The sequence below is a fragment of the Mustela putorius genome, unplaced genomic scaffold (assembly GCF_011764305.1).
Source record: "Mustela putorius furo isolate JIRA1106 unplaced genomic scaffold, ASM1176430v1.1 tig00537297_pilon_pilon_pilon, whole genome shotgun sequence".
Taxonomy (NCBI): domain Eukaryota; kingdom Metazoa; phylum Chordata; class Mammalia; order Carnivora; family Mustelidae; genus Mustela; species Mustela putorius.
The window spans coordinates 446144-465830 of record NW_025422435.1 but is presented as its reverse complement, the minus strand read 5'-3'; the positions used below and the strand labels follow the sequence as shown (position 1 = coordinate 465830).

At 40.9% G+C, this 19687-nt stretch overlaps 1 protein-coding gene across 10 annotated transcripts in view; it reads right to left on the bottom strand.

Moving 5' to 3' along the window:
• The window catches only part of TAF1 (TATA-box binding protein associated factor 1), a 76153-nt gene that overhangs the window by 42642 nt on the left and 13824 nt on the right, over positions 1-19687 (bottom strand). For 9 of the 10 annotated variants that reach the window (XM_045074012.1, XM_004777236.2, XM_004777240.2 and 6 more), the window contains exons 17-29: positions 19403-19533; positions 18637-18717; positions 13766-13915; positions 13466-13585; positions 12991-13166; positions 12197-12375; positions 10555-10768; positions 9918-10083; positions 8247-8458; positions 5351-5459; positions 5033-5131; positions 4547-4724; positions 838-905 (exon numbers count right to left, since the gene is read on the bottom strand). In XM_045074012.1, coding sequence (XP_044929947.1) covers positions 838-905; positions 4547-4724; positions 5033-5131; positions 5351-5459; positions 8247-8458; positions 9918-10083; positions 10555-10768; positions 12197-12375; positions 12991-13166; positions 13466-13585; positions 13766-13915; positions 18637-18717; positions 19403-19533 — 1883 coding nt within the window. The remainder of the gene's footprint in view (positions 1-837; positions 906-4546; positions 4725-5032; positions 5132-5350; positions 5460-8246; positions 8459-9917; positions 10084-10554; positions 10769-12196; positions 12376-12990; positions 13167-13465; positions 13586-13765; positions 13916-18636; positions 18718-19402; positions 19534-19687) is intronic. The other variant, XM_004777237.2, reaches the window with a different exon arrangement.

Sequence of the window (19687 nt, the reverse complement as noted above, 5' to 3'; positions counted from 1 at the left end):
TTCAGGGTTGTGAGATCCAGCCCCATGTCAGGCTCTATGCTGGGCATGGAGCCTGCTTAAGATTCTCTCTGTCCCTCTCCACTCTGCTCCTCTCCCAACTCCCTCTCTAAAGTAAATCTTTTAAAAATTAAAATTTTTGGGACGCCTGGGTGGCTCAGTTGGTTGGACGACTGCCTTCAGCTCAGGTCATGATCCTGGAGTCCGAGGATCGAGTCCCGCATCGGGCTCCCAGCTCCATGGGGAGTCTGCTTCGCTCTCTGACCTTCTCCTCGCTCATGCTCTCTCTCACTGTCTCTCTCTCAAGTAAATAAATAAAATCTTTAAAAAAAAAAAAATTAAAATTTTTAATTTTAATTAAATTTAATTAAAAATTTTAAAAATTAAAATTCCTCTCTGCTGAAACAGTCTCTTAGCTCTTGGGAATTCACTTTCCTTGGCCCTTTCTAAAGTTATGTAGGTTCTAGATTTCAGTCCTAGCCATACTACTTAATAACCATGATGTCCAGGGCAAGCAATTTTCTTCTACGGATGTTAGTTTTCCATTTACAAAAGAAGGAATTGGATTATGAGATTTCTAAGGTCCCTTCCAGCCTCTAACACACTAAAGATCTGCTACTCCTATATTTCTCTACTCTTCCTTCTATTACATTCTCTCCTTCCTCAACCCTGCTACCAGCCCCACCTCAAATTCCATGCCTCTTTTTCATTTTATTTATTCACAAGTAATCCCTACACCCAATATGGGGCTCAAACTCATGACCCGGGATTAAGAGTTGCATACTCTTCCACCTGAGCCAGCCATTCGCCCCTGCCTTTCTTTCATTTTAAGTATCTTACCTCTTTGAGTTTTTCATCACACAGATCCAGCATGGATTGAGAGATCTGGGTCAGTGAGTGCTTTGGACCTAAATTTATAGAGGAACAGTAAGAGATGAGACCATTAAAAATGGGAGACGAGAGCTGCCAATACCTCTCTAGACTTTTTTTTAGTATATGTGCTGCCGAAGCGAGCACACCTCTCTAGACTTTTAACACATTTACTTAAACACCTAATAAGTGTCAGGCACCAGCCTGTCTGCTAGATCATACATATATACCAGTTTTAACTCCATTTTTCAGTGCTAACACATGGCAGATATATAATATGGATGAAAAAACTAATTTTAACTCTCTTCTTTATTAATACTTGTACGACAGTACTACTATTGATACTGCTACCTTTAATACCTTGGAAGTAATAATACTATGGACAAGAATGACATTTTGTTTAAGGATGGCTTAGGAGATGAAGGCATGATTTATGTATCTTTACACACTTAGCATATAAGATCTGTGATTCCAATTTTTGTTTACACAACTCATGGTTTGTGAGGTACTCCCAACATATGGCTAATCCAAAGCCTCTGTCATAAAAGATTCTCCATCCCATCTCAGACTATTTAGTTTCCTTGAAATCCGTTAACAGAAGCTTCAGAAAATCCTTGAACTCCTTCTTACAGCCCTCACTTATGGCTGCCCTAATTTAAGCTCATTATAGGGATAGTTAAAACATTTTCACCTAGACAGTAATTCTATTTCCTTTCAGTATCCTCTGCTTGACCATCTTCCTCTATTCATCCTTGTTAAGTGTTCCCCAGACCCCAAACCTCAACTCTATTTGTAACTAATTAATTTAGCATTCATTTGTTTATTCATTCAATGAATGATTAATGATGGTCCGTGATGTACTCAATGATGAGAATAAGGAGAAAATAAGACATAGTTCCTACCTTAGCTCTTGGGTCAATCAAAGAAAATGACATGAAAATGTATCACTGCCAAGACAGAGTATGAGCGCTTGCAGTATTTACGGATGAAATGATATGTCTGGAAATACAGACTGAACAGTAAGCAAGAATCAGCCATGAGGGTAATTGTTGAACCAGGTGAATAGGTGTGCTGAGGTTTACTATACCTCTGTACATACCTAACAATTTCCATAATGAAAGTTTTAAAAACTGAGTATAGTGCAAACATGGGGATACACTGGTTGCTATGAAATATGGTAGGGTTGCATATGAAACATGTTGTAAGCTATTTTTACAACAATTAAATCTGCATACTGGGAAGCAAGGAAGGCTTGCTGTGACTGACATTGGAGTAGTGTCATTAATGAAGAGTAGAGGTCCATCAAGTAGGCAATACAGTAGAAAGACATTCCAGAGGGAAGAAAAAGTATACAAAGATACAAAGTAAGCAAGTTAACAGAAACAGGAGGCACCGTAAGTAGTTTGGTACAAGTGCAACACTGGTATGTGTGGAGGAGAAACAGGAAATAGAACTTGGAAAGGCAGGAGAGGCCACATTATAAAGGTCTCATAGGTGACAAAAAGCCACTAACGATTTTATGCTCGAAAATTTTTTCAAATTTGTGTTTTAGAAAAAATTACCTTACCAACAGTGTGAATTAAGGCAAGCAGCAAAGTTAAAATTCATAAGCTGTTGCAAGGGGTCAAACAAGAAATGACAAGGGCTTCAAATAAGAGCAGCAACCGAGATTAAAAGGAAGAGGATGTGCTCCAGCAAGCTGTAGAGGGGACTTTGCTTACTTATTTATGGGATTTAGTGATCTATGAATGGGGGAGGGGGGGAAGAATGGGTGGAACTAACGATGACCATCATTTCTAGTTTGTACAATCAGATGGATGGTAATATCATCAGTCTAAATAAAGCAACCAGATCAACAGTTGCCAGTAGGGCACTGAAACATGGACATGTCTGGCAGGCAACTGGAAACTTGAGTATGGAGCTCCGAAGAGAGGTATGGACTGGAGATAATGGTATCAGTAGATACATGGTAGCTGAAGTCATGAGAATGAAAAAGATCAGAAATAATTAGAGAAAGTACCCCTAGAAAAGAAATAAGAGAGTATCGAGGAGCGTCAAGTAGTCAAGAGTGCCAAATACACTGGAGTTCAAGAGACTTCTAAGCACACACAAAGGTGTTCAACATCAAAGACAAAAACCGTATGACTGGGGCGTCCAGGTGTCTCAGTGGGTTAAGCCTTTGCCTTTGGCTCAGATCATAGTCTCAGGGTCCTGAGATCAGCCCCACATCAGGGCCCCGCATTGGGCTCTGCTCAGCAAGGAGCCTGCTTCCTCCTCTCCCTCTGCCTGCCTCTCTGCCCTGCCTACTTATGGTATCTCTCTCTCTCCGTCAAATCAATAAATAAATTTTTTAAAACAAAAACAAAAACATACGATCTCACTTATGTGTAGAATCTTAAAAAAAAAAACAAAAATAAAAAACCAAGAGTGCCTGGCTCCACACTGTGAGCCCGATGTGGGGCTTGATCTTAGGACCCCGGGATCATGACCTGAGCCGAAAGCAGCCACTTAATGACTGAGCCACCCAGGCGCCCCCCAGTCTGACTTTTAAGTATTTATCCTTGTAATATGAATGACAGTTGGACCTAACAAATGTGTTCTTCCCTTCTGTATGTCTAGAACTCTGCTAGGCCCTGAAAATACAAAGACGAATAAGACATAGTCTTTCCAGGAGTCGCAAAGTGATGGAAGATTCAGACACATAAATAATTACATACAACACAGTTAAGAGTCATAGAAGTTGGTTTAATTGTGTCGAGAACGACAGAAAATTAATGGGTATTCTCCATTCTTCATGGAGAGATGATATGAATTGGTCTGGAAATATGAATGGAAATTCATAGGGCATGTTTCCACTTTTCAGTGGGAACTAAGGGCATTCAAGACAGGGCAAAGACTGTGCAAGGTGCATGAAGAAATGGCATAAGATATTTAGTGAAATATAATGTTGAATCTGGCAGAAGTCTCTAGTAGGTATGGGAGTCAGGCATTGGACAGGATACCAGATAAATGGGTCAGGCTTGCTTATAAAAGGTCTCAGAATCTAGGTACTGCCACATTTACAAAAGACAAAACTGAGGAAGCTGTGACAGGCTGTCTACAGTAAACTGTCTAAGAACTTGTCCAGGGTAACTTAATCAGTATGTGGCAGGGATGGGATTCATTCTCTAACCATACCCTTCAACCCAACACTTACACATGAATCTGTGCTCAAGGATACAATTGGAGATCAGAAACCTTGATCCCTGACATGCAGAAGCTGTACTGTTTCCCCTTTTAAGACACAGAAAGCAGATTTCTTTCTCCTTTGCAGATTTGGAGCAAAGTGAACATGTAAGAGCCCCTGTAACAAATCTATAGATCAAATCAAAGATTCACACACAGTCAACATGGTCGCAGGCTCACACTCTGCATAGGTTCCCTCCACACTGTCTCTTTGTTCTATTTGATCAGGTCCACTTCTTCCTCCCACTAATCTCCCTGCAACTGTTTCATTTCAACAAACTCCAAATTCTCCAAAGGATACATTTAAAAAGTGGGACTAAAAAGAAGCAACCTTAAATGACAGAAACGTGCGCTGATTTTCAAAATGCATACATTGTAGATCCTTCCAGTCAGTCCAATCTTGTCTGAATTTGGGACTAATGAGACAAATAAGGATCTGAAAGGTGATTCTTACCATTATAAGTTGCACTATTTTTCACGATTAGCTCCAAATGCTCTCTGAACTCTTCCCGAGAGGGGTAGAGGCGTTTGCGCACATTTTCACGAAGGGTTTGTAAGTCCATTGGTCGAGTGATGATTTTGTAGTAGTCCTTTACAACCTTTGCATTGACTGGAGTATGGAAAGGGTAGGTCTGTGCAAACAAGAGACAGCACTATTGGTGAGCAAAGAACACCTGTCAGAGCCAACTCCCGAAGACTCGTATCTTATCTGTCTACCTGGCCACCAACTCTCAAAGGAATCTTTCTAGATGAAGCAGGTAGGTCTGTTTCATCTACTAAACTATTCAAAATAAATAAATAAAACAAACCCAAAAAACTACATCCCAAAGAATCAGGAGTTCCACATCCCTACAAGTACTCTACTATCCTCTATCTGAAATCACAGATAGAACAAAGGGCTTTGCCATTCCTACTGTAGACATGAATGTGATGAACTCACATTTGGAAGATCTCTCATGTCATTGATGATAGACTCCAAAATGGAGGACAATGTCACCATTGGGTCTGTCCGGCGCCGGTGGATGGACTTATGAGGTCTCTAAGGATAAACAAGAAATAAGAGTGCTTCTTTAGATAAGAAAAACAAACAGACGATGCTTTCTAGCTATAGCTTAGGAATTTTGTAATGAACAGTACACATAATTTTCAGGGTAAGGCCAAAGGGAGACTCTAAGGCTGTGCCAGAGCCATGGGACAAAGGGCTGGAGGAACCAATGAGAACCACATGTGGCCAGAAAGAAGCAATGCAGATACTCACGTTTAAGTAGTCACAGTGAACAGTGGTTCCAACTCGCCGTTTCTTCTTGGGAGGAAGCTGCTGTTTAGGGAACTTGAGAACCAGAGATTTTCTGCGAACCTCATCTGCGCTGTAATCAAGAACACTTTCATAGCATGCAGTCCCTAGCTCTAGACCCCAGAAAAAAAGCAACTACAATGAAGAAGTCCAAAGTACCTGAGCATGAGCCTGGGGAGGAAAAAGCCAAACCAAAGGCCAGATATCCACACTCTCAGGCTCAGATCAGGCACGGCCTCACGGGATATCCAAATTAATAAAGAACTAGGCAAGCCACAACCTCAGTTTCCTATTTGGAAGATAAGGGAACTAGGCTAAAGGAATTTCAAGAACGCTTCCAGCTCCAACATTCTATCTTAGGGTTCAAGGGCTAGGAGGCTAAACTTACAATAGAAACAAAGAAGAAATGAAAAACTGGCTTGAAAAAAAAATAGTCTAAGTTTCCCTCAGTCATTAAAAGGCCATTCACCTTCTTCCTTTCCATTGTAGGGGATCAAGACACTAAATTTTCCTTTTCCAATGTGCCTCATAATATAATGGCTATTACGGATATTGATAAATTAAATCAAGAATGGAAAAAAGAGCCCCAAACTTAATAGAAGCAAAACCAAACTATCTGGTGATGGGTGGTAATTAGACTTACAGTGGTGATCGCTTTGTAATGTATATAAATACCAATACATAATACTGTACCTCTGAAGCTTACACAATGGTATCTACCAATTTTACCTCAGTAAGAAACAAAAGTATGTATCAAATTGATTGCAAGTTATGCACAAAAGAGAATTCAAATATATTTTGCACATAATACCCTGACTGTACTACTGCAGTGGCATATAGTCTAAGGACAACAAATGACAGAAAACACCTTGAATCTACTTTATGGGTTTGTTGTTAGTGGTACTGGTATTGTAATTCTCAAACTATTCTGTATAACAGATGTATAGACAGAGCAAATGAAACAACATATTAATGCTGGGAACCAGAGAAAGGATGCAGATATGAATAGGGGAAGAGGAGGAAGAATCTGTAGATATGATTTGAACGGGAGGTTTTGATAGGAAGGTTTTGGTATGTGATTTACAATATGTGTTTATTTCCTAGTTCTGTCCACTAAAAGCCTAAAAGCAATGACAGACATCTCAGTGGCAATGAGCATACCTAATACCTAGATCCTGGTTCTAAATGCCATTCCCTGATAAAAGGAACCAGGGCTCCTTGAAGAAATGGCTGATTCTAGGTCTCAAACAAGAAAATTTCAAGGACAGCCTAGAACATCTTGTGTCAGAAAGCAAAGACGTTCTCGAAGATTTACAGGATTGTTTCAAAAGGACACAGGAGCTGGCTTTAAGAGGTCAAATGTAAGACAATACGGGCATCACAATTACAAATGGTGTTAATAAATCATATTACATTAAGTTCACAAAAGGAAGAATTCCAGAATCCACAGAAATACTCAAACAGAAAGGAAAGGAAAGCTATTCTTTATAGAATACCAGTTAATGTAGAAAGAATGCTATAATTAGAAAAACCGCTATTTTGCAATCCCCAATGTAACAACGGAGTTAGGCAATGATCATCAATGGATGCTACAACTACTGAGAGAAAGACTGTTAGGGAACAGGAAATTCACCCACATGCTAATTACAAAGGGAACAACATACCTTTATTATAGAGGGTTCTGGGATCACCACTTAAACAAGATGATCAAAACAGTGAAAAAACCTGACATTATGTGCTTCTTGATGTGGTGTAGTAAGTACATAATATCACCTATGTAGTAATCTTGCCAAAGACATTTAATCTAAACATAATCAATGAGAAAACAATCAGACAAATCCAGAAATATGGGCTATTTTAGGAGACAACTGGCCTGAATTCTTCCAAAAAGTCAATGCCATGAAAACCAAAATAGGTGGAGAGAACAGTTCTAGATTTAAAGACACTCAAAATACTTAATGTTTGAACAGGAATTGGACCCTGAATTGGGAGTGGGGCAGGCCATAAAGGACACTGAGATAACCGGAGAAATTTAAGTAAGAACCAATGTTAAAACTACTGAACTGATGCTAATTTTCTTAGGTGTAATGGTAGTATCATGTTGTTATATCCCGACTCTTAGACAATGTGTGGTCAAGAACTTCTGAGGGAAACATCAAGATGCCCGCAACCTATTTCCAAATAGTTCAGCCAAAAAAAAAAAAAAAAAAAAGTTTCAGACATATAAAGACAAAACAAATGTAACGAATGTTAAGTTGGTGACTTTAGAGGAATGATATACTGTATTAACCTTTCAACTTTTCTGTAGATTTGCAGTTTTCAAACTCAAAAGTCGGGGAAAAATGTCTTTTAATTTAAAAACTTCTCCACTTGATTAACTCTTAAATTCTCTGAGAACAAGAGACAGGGATAAGCACAGTGTATGTCTCCTTAGTCTTTCTGGGATGGTCCATTATCGGAACACTCAGCGATTAGGGACTTGACAAGTGTGAGGAGCACCAGGATGTAGGACAGAAAGAGCACCTATGATATGCCAGGCACTATACTACGTGTTTATATAGCCTGCCATTCTATCTTCATAGCTACCTGGTAAGGGTGGTTTTATTTGGTTAAAATAAGGAAATTGAGACCCAGAAAAGTTAGGTCACATGCCCCAAGGCAAGTAGGAAAGCCTGAGGAGTGCTTCACGACAAAAGACCATAATTGTCACTACTGGCAACAGTTACTGAGGAAAATCCATCCCAGTCCCCATGCTCTGAGTTCCACCTCACAGTACATATCACATCCACCCTTGCCACCCTTTGCTAGCATCAACCTCCAACGGATCTCCCCACAGCACTTCCCGTCTGCTATTTCTTACCTCTCAATTAGCTGTTTCCCCAGGACAATCTTGGTCCCTTCAACCTTGATAAGTTCTTCATTATCATTATGAATGACTGTCTTTTCCAACTCCTCCTCCTGCTCCTCTGTCATGGCAACAGGGTTGGAAGGTGGAGCATTTGTCTGATAGTAGAGGGGGCAGAATTTGTTTGTCCTCATGTGCCCAATGGCACCACAAGCCCCACATTTCAGCTGCAAAAGGGGAAAGTATCAATGTATCAGAGGTAAATGGGCGGCTTAACGTTCGCCTTACATAACACATACAAGGCAGGCACAGAACTGTTGTCGTAACAGGACTGTTAGACATCTTTCAACCAGAAGCCATTGGACAAAAGAACCTGAATGGAAATGACACATTAAAAATAAAATGCGGGGCGCCTGGGTAGCTCAGTGGGTTAAAGCCTCTGCCTTCGGCTTGGGTCATGATCCCAGGGCCCTGGGATCGAGCCCCACGTTGGGCTCTCTGCTCAGCGGGGAGTCTGCTTCCCCCTCCCTCCTCTCTGCCTGCTTGTGATCTGTCAAATAAATTTTAAAAAATCTTAAAAATAAAATGCAATCCAGAGATTGGACATTTAAAAAAAAAAGCGAGGAAGAAAACAGAGAGGATTTCCACTCTCAATTTTAGTTGTAGAGTATGAAAATGTTAAATACGCAGGACAAAGTCCATCGGAAGCCCCGGGCTGCCTTCACCAGCACACACAGTCAGCGTGGGTATATACTTCCAGGCACAAGGAAAAGGCTCAATAATACCAAGTCTCTATCTAAGTTTTGCAACTGACCTCAGTCTCAGCTATAAAATGGGTCACATTTTATATCACATTTATAGAATATCATATATAACAAAGAAACATGAAAATAATGACCTCAGTACATGTCACCACCAGTTTATATTTGTTAAGAACTTTATAGTTTCTAAAGTGCTTCCCAGGCATTGTCTCACTTACTCCAACAACACTGTGAGACAACTATCATTTTATACAGCAGTGACCTCGTTTTATGGTGTACATGGCAGCTACATGTACAGTAATATTTGGAACCCTACCTAAGTTACAGAAGGCAACCTGTACTGATAAGTTTCTTTCCTGTTGCTTCTTTTTCCTTTTTATTTTTTTAAATATTGTTTTTATTTACTTCAAGAGAGAGAATGAGTGAGAGGGAAATAGAGAGAAGGCAGGAACCAGGGGAGGGTCACTGAAGCAGACTCCCCACTGAGCAGGGAGCCCGATGCAGGACTCAATCCCAGGACCCTGGGATCATGACCTGAGCTGAAAGCAGACACTTAAAACACCTGAGCCACCCAGGTGCCCCCTGTTGCTTCTAATATGTACAATTTTTAAAGGATATGTGTATGTGTACGTACACACACACACGCACGCGCGCGTGTGTGTAAAAAACACCTCTCTCACCCAAGCCCATTTCAACCCCTAGGAAATACTCCCAATGGGTGAAGTATAAAATGACACCAAATGGCACCAGATTAGGTTGTTAGTGCCAGTCACACTAGTCATGGTAACATCTGAGCAGCCACACCAACTCAAACTAGCTTTCCACAATACTGCCCTCATTCCCAGTGAGGGAGAACACCAAAAGCTATTGGCAGAGGTATGCTTTCTTCGCCTTTTTAGCTATGATCATGCCACATTCTATTTACTTTTAGGTCAGGGCGCTCCTTCATTTTTTTGGGCTTCTTCTCAGGAGGACCCTTAAGCTTCTCCTTTTCCTGGTTCCGCTTCAGCCGCCTAAGTTGCTCCTGAATCCTCCGCCGTTCCTTTCTCATCTCTTCTCGATGCTGTTCATCAAAAAGGGCAAACTTTCGACTGAAGGGCAAGGGGGAAAAATATCACAGGACCATAAGCAAAGCTAAACCAAAGACAACCGTCCTGATAGCTAAACACATCAGAACTAAAATAATCCATCCAGACAGAAATAAAAGGGGCTACCTATATTCCCATCTCCCCTACTCATCAGCCTTCCATGTGCAGAGCAGCACCTCTCTCAGAATAAGGTGTCCTGAGTCATCACTAAGAGTTATGCCAACCAACCACAATGCAAAGGACCCAGGTGGAATGGAAAACATGCCTTTATTTTGAAGCAAATTTAAAATATCTCCCTGTGATTTGGCTCTGTCCAAACCCCAAGACCTAAAGGCACCCAACCAACACAGACTTCCAACTTCCAGCTGTCCAGAATCCTGTCACTAAAACTCCAGCACATATCTCCCTCATCCCCATCCCCCACCACTTTCATCGTCCTCCTTATCATACTGGAAAGCAGTGAGTCAAACTCACATGAATTCCTCATCTTTTGTGGTTCGTATGCGCACGTAGGCATCAATGACAGCTGGCTTTCGGACTGTCTCACAGCGAACGTACTCCTTCCCCTCTTCATCTCGAAATGTGCGATAAATCTTTAGACAACGGCCGGTGGCAGAAGAGTTAAGGCTAGTCACAGAAGCTGTGTCATCATCTCTGTGATTGTTTCCTGATGCTGCTGAACCTGCTGCTGCAAGGCAGAAAAAGATTTCCACGCATTCCCCCTACCACCCACATGGTCATTTTCCTGAGACTGGGTGGAAACCTTGAAGTTCAACGGTCCACAAAAGCATGTACGCTTACCAAAAGCATTGTATGGTTCTACAGAAAGCATCACGCCCGCAAATGCACTGATTTGTCCTGCCCTGACTTCATTTTACCACTGCCCCATTCCCATTTTTCTAAGTATGAGAAGTTCTGAAAGGAACTCAAAGAACTACATTTGTTAGAGGGGACAGAAAGACAGCAGCTGTATTCTGATTCCTCTCAAGAGCAGAAGAAAGCCCAAGCAGCAAGTAGTTGATTGATCACATTAAAGAAAAGCACTCTGGCACCAAGAGGGAAAACTGCACCACAGACACAGGTCCAGAGCCTTAGGAGAATGCTTCTCAAACCCAAACGCGAATGAAGAGGTATCACCTGAGAATTCTCATTACACTAAATTCTAGGGTGATGCCTGAGAATCTGCATTCCCAAAAAGCTCCTGTGTGATGTCCCTACTGCTGGTCTAGGACCACCCCAGTGCAAAGGCTTTATCACATCTTTACAAAGTAGTCAGAACACAAAATTACACAAAGCTTTTTACAGAGCAGGAAATAAAGGAAAAGCCTATTGGGAGTGAGAACAGTCATTTACATATGCAACTTCAGGCCTTTATCCTCCCTCTCATAGTATCTATATCCAAATTTTCATTTGCCTGCTTGACGTCTATACTGGGAAGTGTCATGGGGACCTCAAACTCCACATATTACATCTTCCCTTCTCACACCTGCTTCTTTCTCTGAAGTTTACTACTTTAATCAAAGGTACCATCTTTCTGGAAAGCCTGGAGTGAAATCTTAAGGTCACCTTGATTTTTTACCCCTTTTCATTCACAAAATCCATACCCCAAACCAGTTCAAGCCTTTATCATCCCCACTCTCAACTTCTGCAGTTCTTGGTTGGTGATTTTTAACTCTATTTAGGGTCTAGGACTCCTTTGAGAATCTTCTGAAAGTCACAGGTCTTCTCAGGAAAGGTACATTTGCACAGAATTTTATATATGATTTCAGAGGGTTCAAGAGCAACCCCTCAAATTTATCCATGAAATCAGTTTTAAAAACTCTTAGCCTCTAAGATGAATGACCAGAAAGATCACCTGACGTACGGCACTGCTAGCCCTGGCTTGGACAGCCCTGACACAGACAGAGGCAGCAGTGGGCCAGTGGCAGCTCTTCAATCTGGGCCCCCCAGAAAAACCTCCAAGTTCAGCTTGCAGTAACCTTTCCACCTCATCTACAGGCTTTTCTACACTCATCCGCTACTTCTTCTGCCTCCAGCTTTGGCTCAGTTCTTAGTCTGCAGTTATTTACACTTTTCCGATCCTTCTCTTTCTTGTCTATGAAGCCACTACCCTCACCCAGTAGCATCCGCTGTAATTCCTTCCGCTCCTGCTCCTCCCGTTCACGCGACAGCTGAGAGCTGGTTTTCTTATTCTGCAACATGTTCTCAATGTTCTTTCCCATTTCTTCAAAGTCACTGTCTTCAGCTGAGCTGCTGTCTGTGTCAGTTGATAATACTTCGGTTGATGACAAAACTCTAAAAAGGAAAAACGATGTTGAAAATTAAGAAGAGAAACATGAAAGTGTATAAAGAGCTGAAGAAATACAGCTTTAGGCAACAGGAGGAACTTGGGAAATCAACCTTAAAAAGGAATACCCAAATCCACTAAGACATGGGGGCCTTAACAGAAGAGCTTTACAAAATTTTCCTTGACTTTTGTCAACAAGGCAAGTTTGAAATATGCTATAACACAGCAACTCTTTCAGAATTCCTAGAAAAAGCCTGAGAAATAAAACGGCACACTGGTCATTTTTAATAATAGAGCATTACCATCCTCTCACAGTAAGCCTTCAGAAAAAAAACAAAACACACTCATTGTCCCTTATCACCACTGGAATAACTGCCAGGCTCAAGCAGGCCACAAAAGTTACCATGGAACCTAGAGTACGTCTTGCCAATGCAAAACCTTTGCCAAGTTGCTCTGAAAGGAGCAGGTGTTCTAGCAGTATTATGAACAGAGACCACCCTGAAATCTCAGCTACCTGGGCAACGAGTCACATTATCAAGTGACCTCCTGTTCATTGTAACATATAGTGTCTGGGACTCCTCCCTTTTCCAGCTTGGATTTTCTGCAGCACTAGAACAACATACTTGTTCTGAAGGTCAAAGATGCGCTGACATTCCTCTTTGTAACGCTCCTGATGCTCAGCCACAGAAAACCTTGATCCACGGGCAAATTTACTCATGGGCCCCTCTCCAGAGCGGGCCTGCTCTGTGGACATTGTGCGGACTACGTCAATCACTTCCCAGCGGGACAGCTTTTTAATCTACGAGAGAGACAAACACATACACCTAAATCATCAGAGATTTCAAAAAATAAACCAAGGCACAGAACTTAGAGAGCCAGACAAAAACAAAAAAACTAAAACTAAAACACCACCCAAAGCAGGTTAAACAGAAAGCTTGGGGAAAGCTAACTCCTGAAAAAGTGCCTAAGATTCAGGGTACTACAACCTACACCACAAACTTATCCAGATAGTTCCTTACATCTGCCTCCTAGTTCTTCCCTCTATCAAAGGCCCCCTCCTACCCTAGGGGACACTAAGTTTTCCTCTTTCACACTCACCTCTTCTTCAGGCACACCAAATTTACGGAGGAGCTGCTTGGCATTTTTCAGTGAAAGGCGACGGAGATCTGCATCTGTTCCTGTCACTGTCTTCTTTACTGGCTGAGGCTCTTTATCATCCTACCTCAAACATAAAACAAAACAGGCAAGAACTGTAATAAGCTGAACTCCTTACAGTAGGTGCCTAAGCCATCCTGTCAACTTAAGTGTTTTCCATCCCCCAGCCCCTTCACTTCCACTCCTTAACCTCCATTTCTTCCTCCCTTAATTTTTGGTTTCCAGGATTTCAGACAGTCTCACCTTCTGCTGTGTCGGTTTGTTTGGAATCTTGACATAGGAGAATCCTTCGCCACACCCTGTAGGATCTGCCACCCCAGTCACCTCCAAGAGACACTTGCCCTTCATAGCAGCAATGAAAGCCCTTGTGGTGTTCCAAGGAGCAGTACGAACCTGAGGTATAGAAAAAGATTATAAGGGCTATGGGAAAAATTTGCTCTACGTCTAGCCATACTTAGAAGATCAGAATAATTACAATAATGTACAATTTGATGCTTTCCTAAATTATCCACGAAGATCAATAGTTGCATATAAAGCTGCCCAGTACTCAGCTTACTCTTCTTCCCCTCTATGGTACTCACGTTATGATATTAAACAAAAATCAAATCTCAGCCAGTATAAGGAGAACACTGTGGAACAGTGGTCCCCTTTGGTCCCATATCCCTAGGGATATACTGAGAGTTCTCAAAGACAGTGATGCCCCACTCTTCATGATGCTCAAAGAGGTTGATGATGCATCTGACTGCCCGATTGCTCGAATGGCTGCTTTAGAATAGCCAATACATTCTGTAATTAAATGATAAGCATATTTTACAAAGTAATGGCTTTAACCCCAGGTCCATTTTACCTCTGCAACTGGTTGGTTAAAAAGTCTGTCCTGTCCTGGGGCCCTGAATATAGTGTTTACTGACCCCACAAAATAACCAGGAAATTAAGACAAGAGGAATGTGCTTGTCCACACAGACCAGTTAAGAGTATACACAATTAGCTAAAGAGTGGTCAATTCTCTAATCAAGATTCAATCTCGAAGGCTATTTGACCAAATCCTTACTTTCTGAAATTCTTAGACATCCACTCATTTTTCACTCCATCCTCAAAACACCACAATGAGCTTCTTCACTCACTCTGTCTGACCTCATTTATAATCACTCACTGATTTAATAGATATTTATTGAACACCTACTACATGCCAGGCACTACTTTCTCATGGATCTCACATTAGTGAGACAGAGACAAATAACCAACCAAATACAATACTGCATAATCAGTGCATTGATAGGAAATTAAAAAGTGTTACATGTACATAAAGAAGGGAAGAATAATGAGCCAATATGATGGGAGTGAGGACAGAAGTCAGGGTAAGCTTCCACGAAGTATAAATCATAGGTGAAGGTAAGATGGTAGAAGAGTGGCAAGAAAATATCCTAGGCAGAGGGAAAAGCAGTTGCAAAATCCTGGAAGGCAACAGAAAGAAACTGAGGGTACTGAATGAACTTCAGTATGTTTGCAGCTTGAGTACAAGATGGACAGTGACAGGAGATGAGAGCAGGTTAGAGTTATATACAAGACCCAAATCACATTGCACCTTGTAAAGCATGTGCAGAACTTCTTTCTAAAAGAAGTGAGGACCCAAAGGAAGTCTTTGGGCTAGAAAATCATATGATCAGATTTTTGTTCCAAATTTTTATTTTAAAAGGTCATTCAACTTTTTAAGCAATGGTGCTGGAATAACTGGACATTCACATGCAAAAAAGAACCTTAATCTATACCTTGCACCCTACATAAAAATTAACTCAAAATGGATCTAAACTTAAAATCTAGAACAAAAAAACTTTTAGAAGAAAACATAAAAGGAAATCTTTGCATCCCTGAGTTAGATAAAAATTTCTTAGCTACAACACCAAAACCACAAGCAACAGAGAAAACTGACAATCTGGATTTCTGCTCTTCATAAAACACTGTTAAAACAATTAAAAGACAAGCCAAAGACTGGGAGAAAATTTTCGGCAATCACATACCTGATAAAGGAATCGGACCTAGAATACCTAGAGCTCTCTCAAGACTCAATGAGAAGAAAACAAGCAACCAATTAAAAGTGGATTAAAAAGATGAACAGACACTTGACGAAAAGAAGAAGTCTGGATGATAAATTAAGCACATGAAAAGATACTCAACGCCCTTAGCCACTAAGGAAATGCAAATCAAAACAGCAGCAAGAAACCATTTCACATCTAACAGGACGGCCATAAAAGTAGTAATAATAAAAAAGAAAAATAACAAGTGTTGACAAGGATGTGGAAAAACTAGAACCCTCATACATTGCTAGTAAGAATGTAAAAATAACACAGTCACTGTGGAAGGTAGTTCCTTCAAAGTTGAAAGTGGGGTGCCTAGGTGGCTCAACTGGTTAAGTGTCTGCCTTCAGTTCATGATCCTGGGGTTCTGGTATTGAGCCCCAGGTCGGGCTTGCTGCTCAGTGGGGAGTCTGCTTCTCCCTCTCCCCGCTCCACCCCATTCATGTTCTCTCTCCCCAATAAATAAAATCTTAAACAAAATGTGAAAGAGAATTACCATATGACCCAATAATTCTACTTTTAGGTATTTACCCAAGAAAAAAGGAAATGTGTCCAGAGATTTATACATGAATATTGATAGCAGCTTTATTCATAATAGCCAAAAACTGGAAACAACCAAAATGTCTTTTGATAGGCCATTACCTAAACTGTGGTAATAACCACATTATGGAGTGCTATGTGGCAATACAAAAGAACAAACGATCAATAACCTGGATGAATCTCAACATAATTACAGGGTTAAAGACAGACAAGAAAAAATACATACTTTCAACAAATGGTGCTGAAAATAGAATAGCCACAGGCAAAATAATGAAGCTTGACCTTTACCTTATACCATATATAAAAATTAACTCACAATGGAGCAAAGACCATCTTAGGTCTCATACCTAAGTATAAGAATTAAAAATAGGGGCACCTAGGTGGCTCAGTGGGTTAAAGCCTCTGCCTTTGGCTCAGGTCATGATCCCAGGGTCTTGGGATCAAGCCCCGCATTGGGCTCTCTGCTCAGTGGGGAGCCTGCTTCCTCCTCTCCTCTGCCTGCCTCTCTGTCTACTTGTGATCTCTGTCTGTCAAATAAATAAATAAAATGTTTTTAAAAAAAGAATTAAAAATATAAAACCCTTAGAAGAAAACAGAGGAAATACCATGACACTGGATTTGGCAATGACATCTTGGATATGGTATCAAAAAAGCACAAACAACAAAAGTAAAATAAGATACACTGGACTGTATCTCAATTAAAAACTTCTCTGCATCAAAGGACACAACAGAATAAAAAGGCAACCTATGGCAGAAAAGTACTTGCAGAGCATGTATCTGATGAGAGATTAATATCAAGTATTTATAAAGAACTACAACTCAATAACTAAAACCAAACAACCTGATTAAAAAATGGGCAAAGAACTTGAATAGACCTTTCTCAGAAGAAGATACACAAATGTCCAATAAGTACAGGGAAAGATGGCTCAACATCACTAACCATTAGGGAAATGCAAATCAAAATCACAATGAGATACTGTCTCATATCCATTAGGATGGTTACTAAAAAATAACAAGTGTTGGTATGAGTGTGGAGAAATTGAAATTCTTATATGCCATTGACAGGAACGTAAAATACTGCAGCTGCTTTGAAGAAAATAAGTATGAAAGTTGCTCAAAAAACTAAAAACAGAACTATCATGTGATCCAGTAATCCACTTCTGGGTCTATATGCAGAAGAACAGAAAACAGAATTCTGAAGAGATATGTGCATACCCATGTTCACAGCAGCACTGTTCCCAACAGCAAGAGGTGGAAGCACCCCAAACATCTACCAATGGATGGGTGGATAAACACGATGTGGTACATACACACAGTGGAATGTTATTCAGCCTTTTATAAAGGAAGGAAACTGTGATATATGCTACAACATGCATGAACTTTGAGGATATCGCGCTGGATAAAATAAACCAGTCACATAAAAACAATACCTCATGATTCCACTTAGGGGAAGTACCTAGAGTAGTAAAATTCAGAGAGACAGAAAGTAGAATGGTGGCTGCAGAGGCTGGAGAAGAAAGATATGGGGACTTGTCATTTAGTGGGTAACAGAGTTTCAGTTTTGCAACATGAAAAGAGTTCTGGAAATTGGTTATGCAACAGTGTGCACATACCTAACATTACCAAATTGTACATTTAAAGGTTAGATGGTAAATTTTGTTATGTATATTTTACCACAGTTAAAATAAGAGAGTACATACTATATGAGCACACATATCTAAAAATGTAGAAAATGTGAACTGATCTATAGTGACAGAAAGCATCAGTGTGGTTTTCAGGGCACAAAGAGGCCAGAGTAAAGGGAAAAGAAGGAAGAAAAGAATTCCAAAGGGAGTACAAAAAAACTTTTGGGGGGTGACAGATACATTCACTATCTTGTTATGAGGATTCACAGATATAAAAACATATCACAACGTATCAAATAGTACACTTTAAATACATGCTACTTATATCAATCTTAACTCAATAAAGTTGGGTTTTTTTAAAGGATAAATGGAAAAAAAATTAAAATGGATAAATGGGACATACTAATAAAAATTTATTACACAATTACACCCAGGGCGCCTGGGTGGCTTGGTTAGTTGAGCATCTGACTCTTTTTTTTTTTTTTTAAGATTTTATTTATTTATTTGACAGAGAGAGAGATCACAAGTAGGCAGAGAGGCAGACAGAGAGAGAAGGGGAAGCAGGCTCCCTGCTGAGCAGAGAGCCCGATGTGGGGCTCGATCCCAGGACCCTGAGATCAGGACCTGAGCTGAAGGCAGAGGCTTAACCCACTGAGACACCCAGGCACCCCTGAGCATCTGACTCTTGATTCTGGCTCAGGTCATTATCTCAGGACTGTGAGATCGAGCCCCACACTGGGTTCCAGGCTAAGGGCAGAGTCTGCTTGAGATTCTCTCCCTCTGTCTCCCCAGCCCCACTGACATGCGCGCGCGCTCTCTCTCTCTCTCTCTAAAATAATTAATTAACTTAAAAAAAACTAGTGTAAAGCCTTACCTCATCATCAATCTTCATCTGGAAATCTTCCTCATTTTCTTCTTCTGGAGCAAAAAAGGACTTCTCACCATAGCCAGCATCCTGGAAGAGCACAAATGTAAGCATAAACCAGTCAACAAATTGGAAAACACAAAGTACAAGTTTCACTAAGTACCAAGTACAGAATATCAAAGTACATTTTCGCACAGAGAATGGATTCTGTAAAGTCTTCCTGTCTCTGTCACCATTCTACATCCTTAGGCTATCAGAAGATATATTACATTTCAGGGAACTTGCCAGCTGACATGTAGGTTGTTAAGGCTCAAAAAGGAAGCTAAGTAGAGATGCTCATCACTGCAGACTCACTAACTCAGTGGTGTAGCTATGCTGTCTCACCCCGGCTAGATCTTCCCTGCTTGGGCCTAAGAATATCGTACTTCTCGAAAAGCACATGTCTAGCACCACCATCTCAGCCCATAGGGAAGGCTATGGAAAACAACCAAGAAGTATTTGCTGTGTATGAACCTGCCTCGTAAGGAACAAAGATTAAAGTCACCACCCAAATGGATGGAACAATACGCCCTACATTCCCTCATGAAGCCTTCCCACTTCTATTTAGCTAGACTGGAGTCGTCCTCAGAACCAATGGACACAGAGTACCTCAGAGCTCAAATCTGTCAGTAACTGGTTCATAATCCAGGAACCATCACTTCTTGGCCAGTACCACCAATCTGCATCCTCCTCTGCAACAAACCCACAGGCATAGGCAAAAGGGAAAGGTGCTTACCTTCAGTCGCTGCTCTGCGGCTATCATGCTATAGTAGGCACAGCACTGCTCTGGGGACACCATAGCTCTGATCTCCTCTTCAGTCGGTAAGCGAAAATCAGACTTCAACACCCACCAGTTTGAGTCCATCCCTAGAAAAAGTAGAGAGAATGAGACCATTCCAAATTCCAAAGGCCCTTCCACTGATAGCAACAAGGATAATGAATCGAGACCAGGCCATGCAATGTCCCAGAAGGTCTAGCCACAGTTAGCCTGCCTGCCGAAGAAAAGCCCCACTGCTAGGTT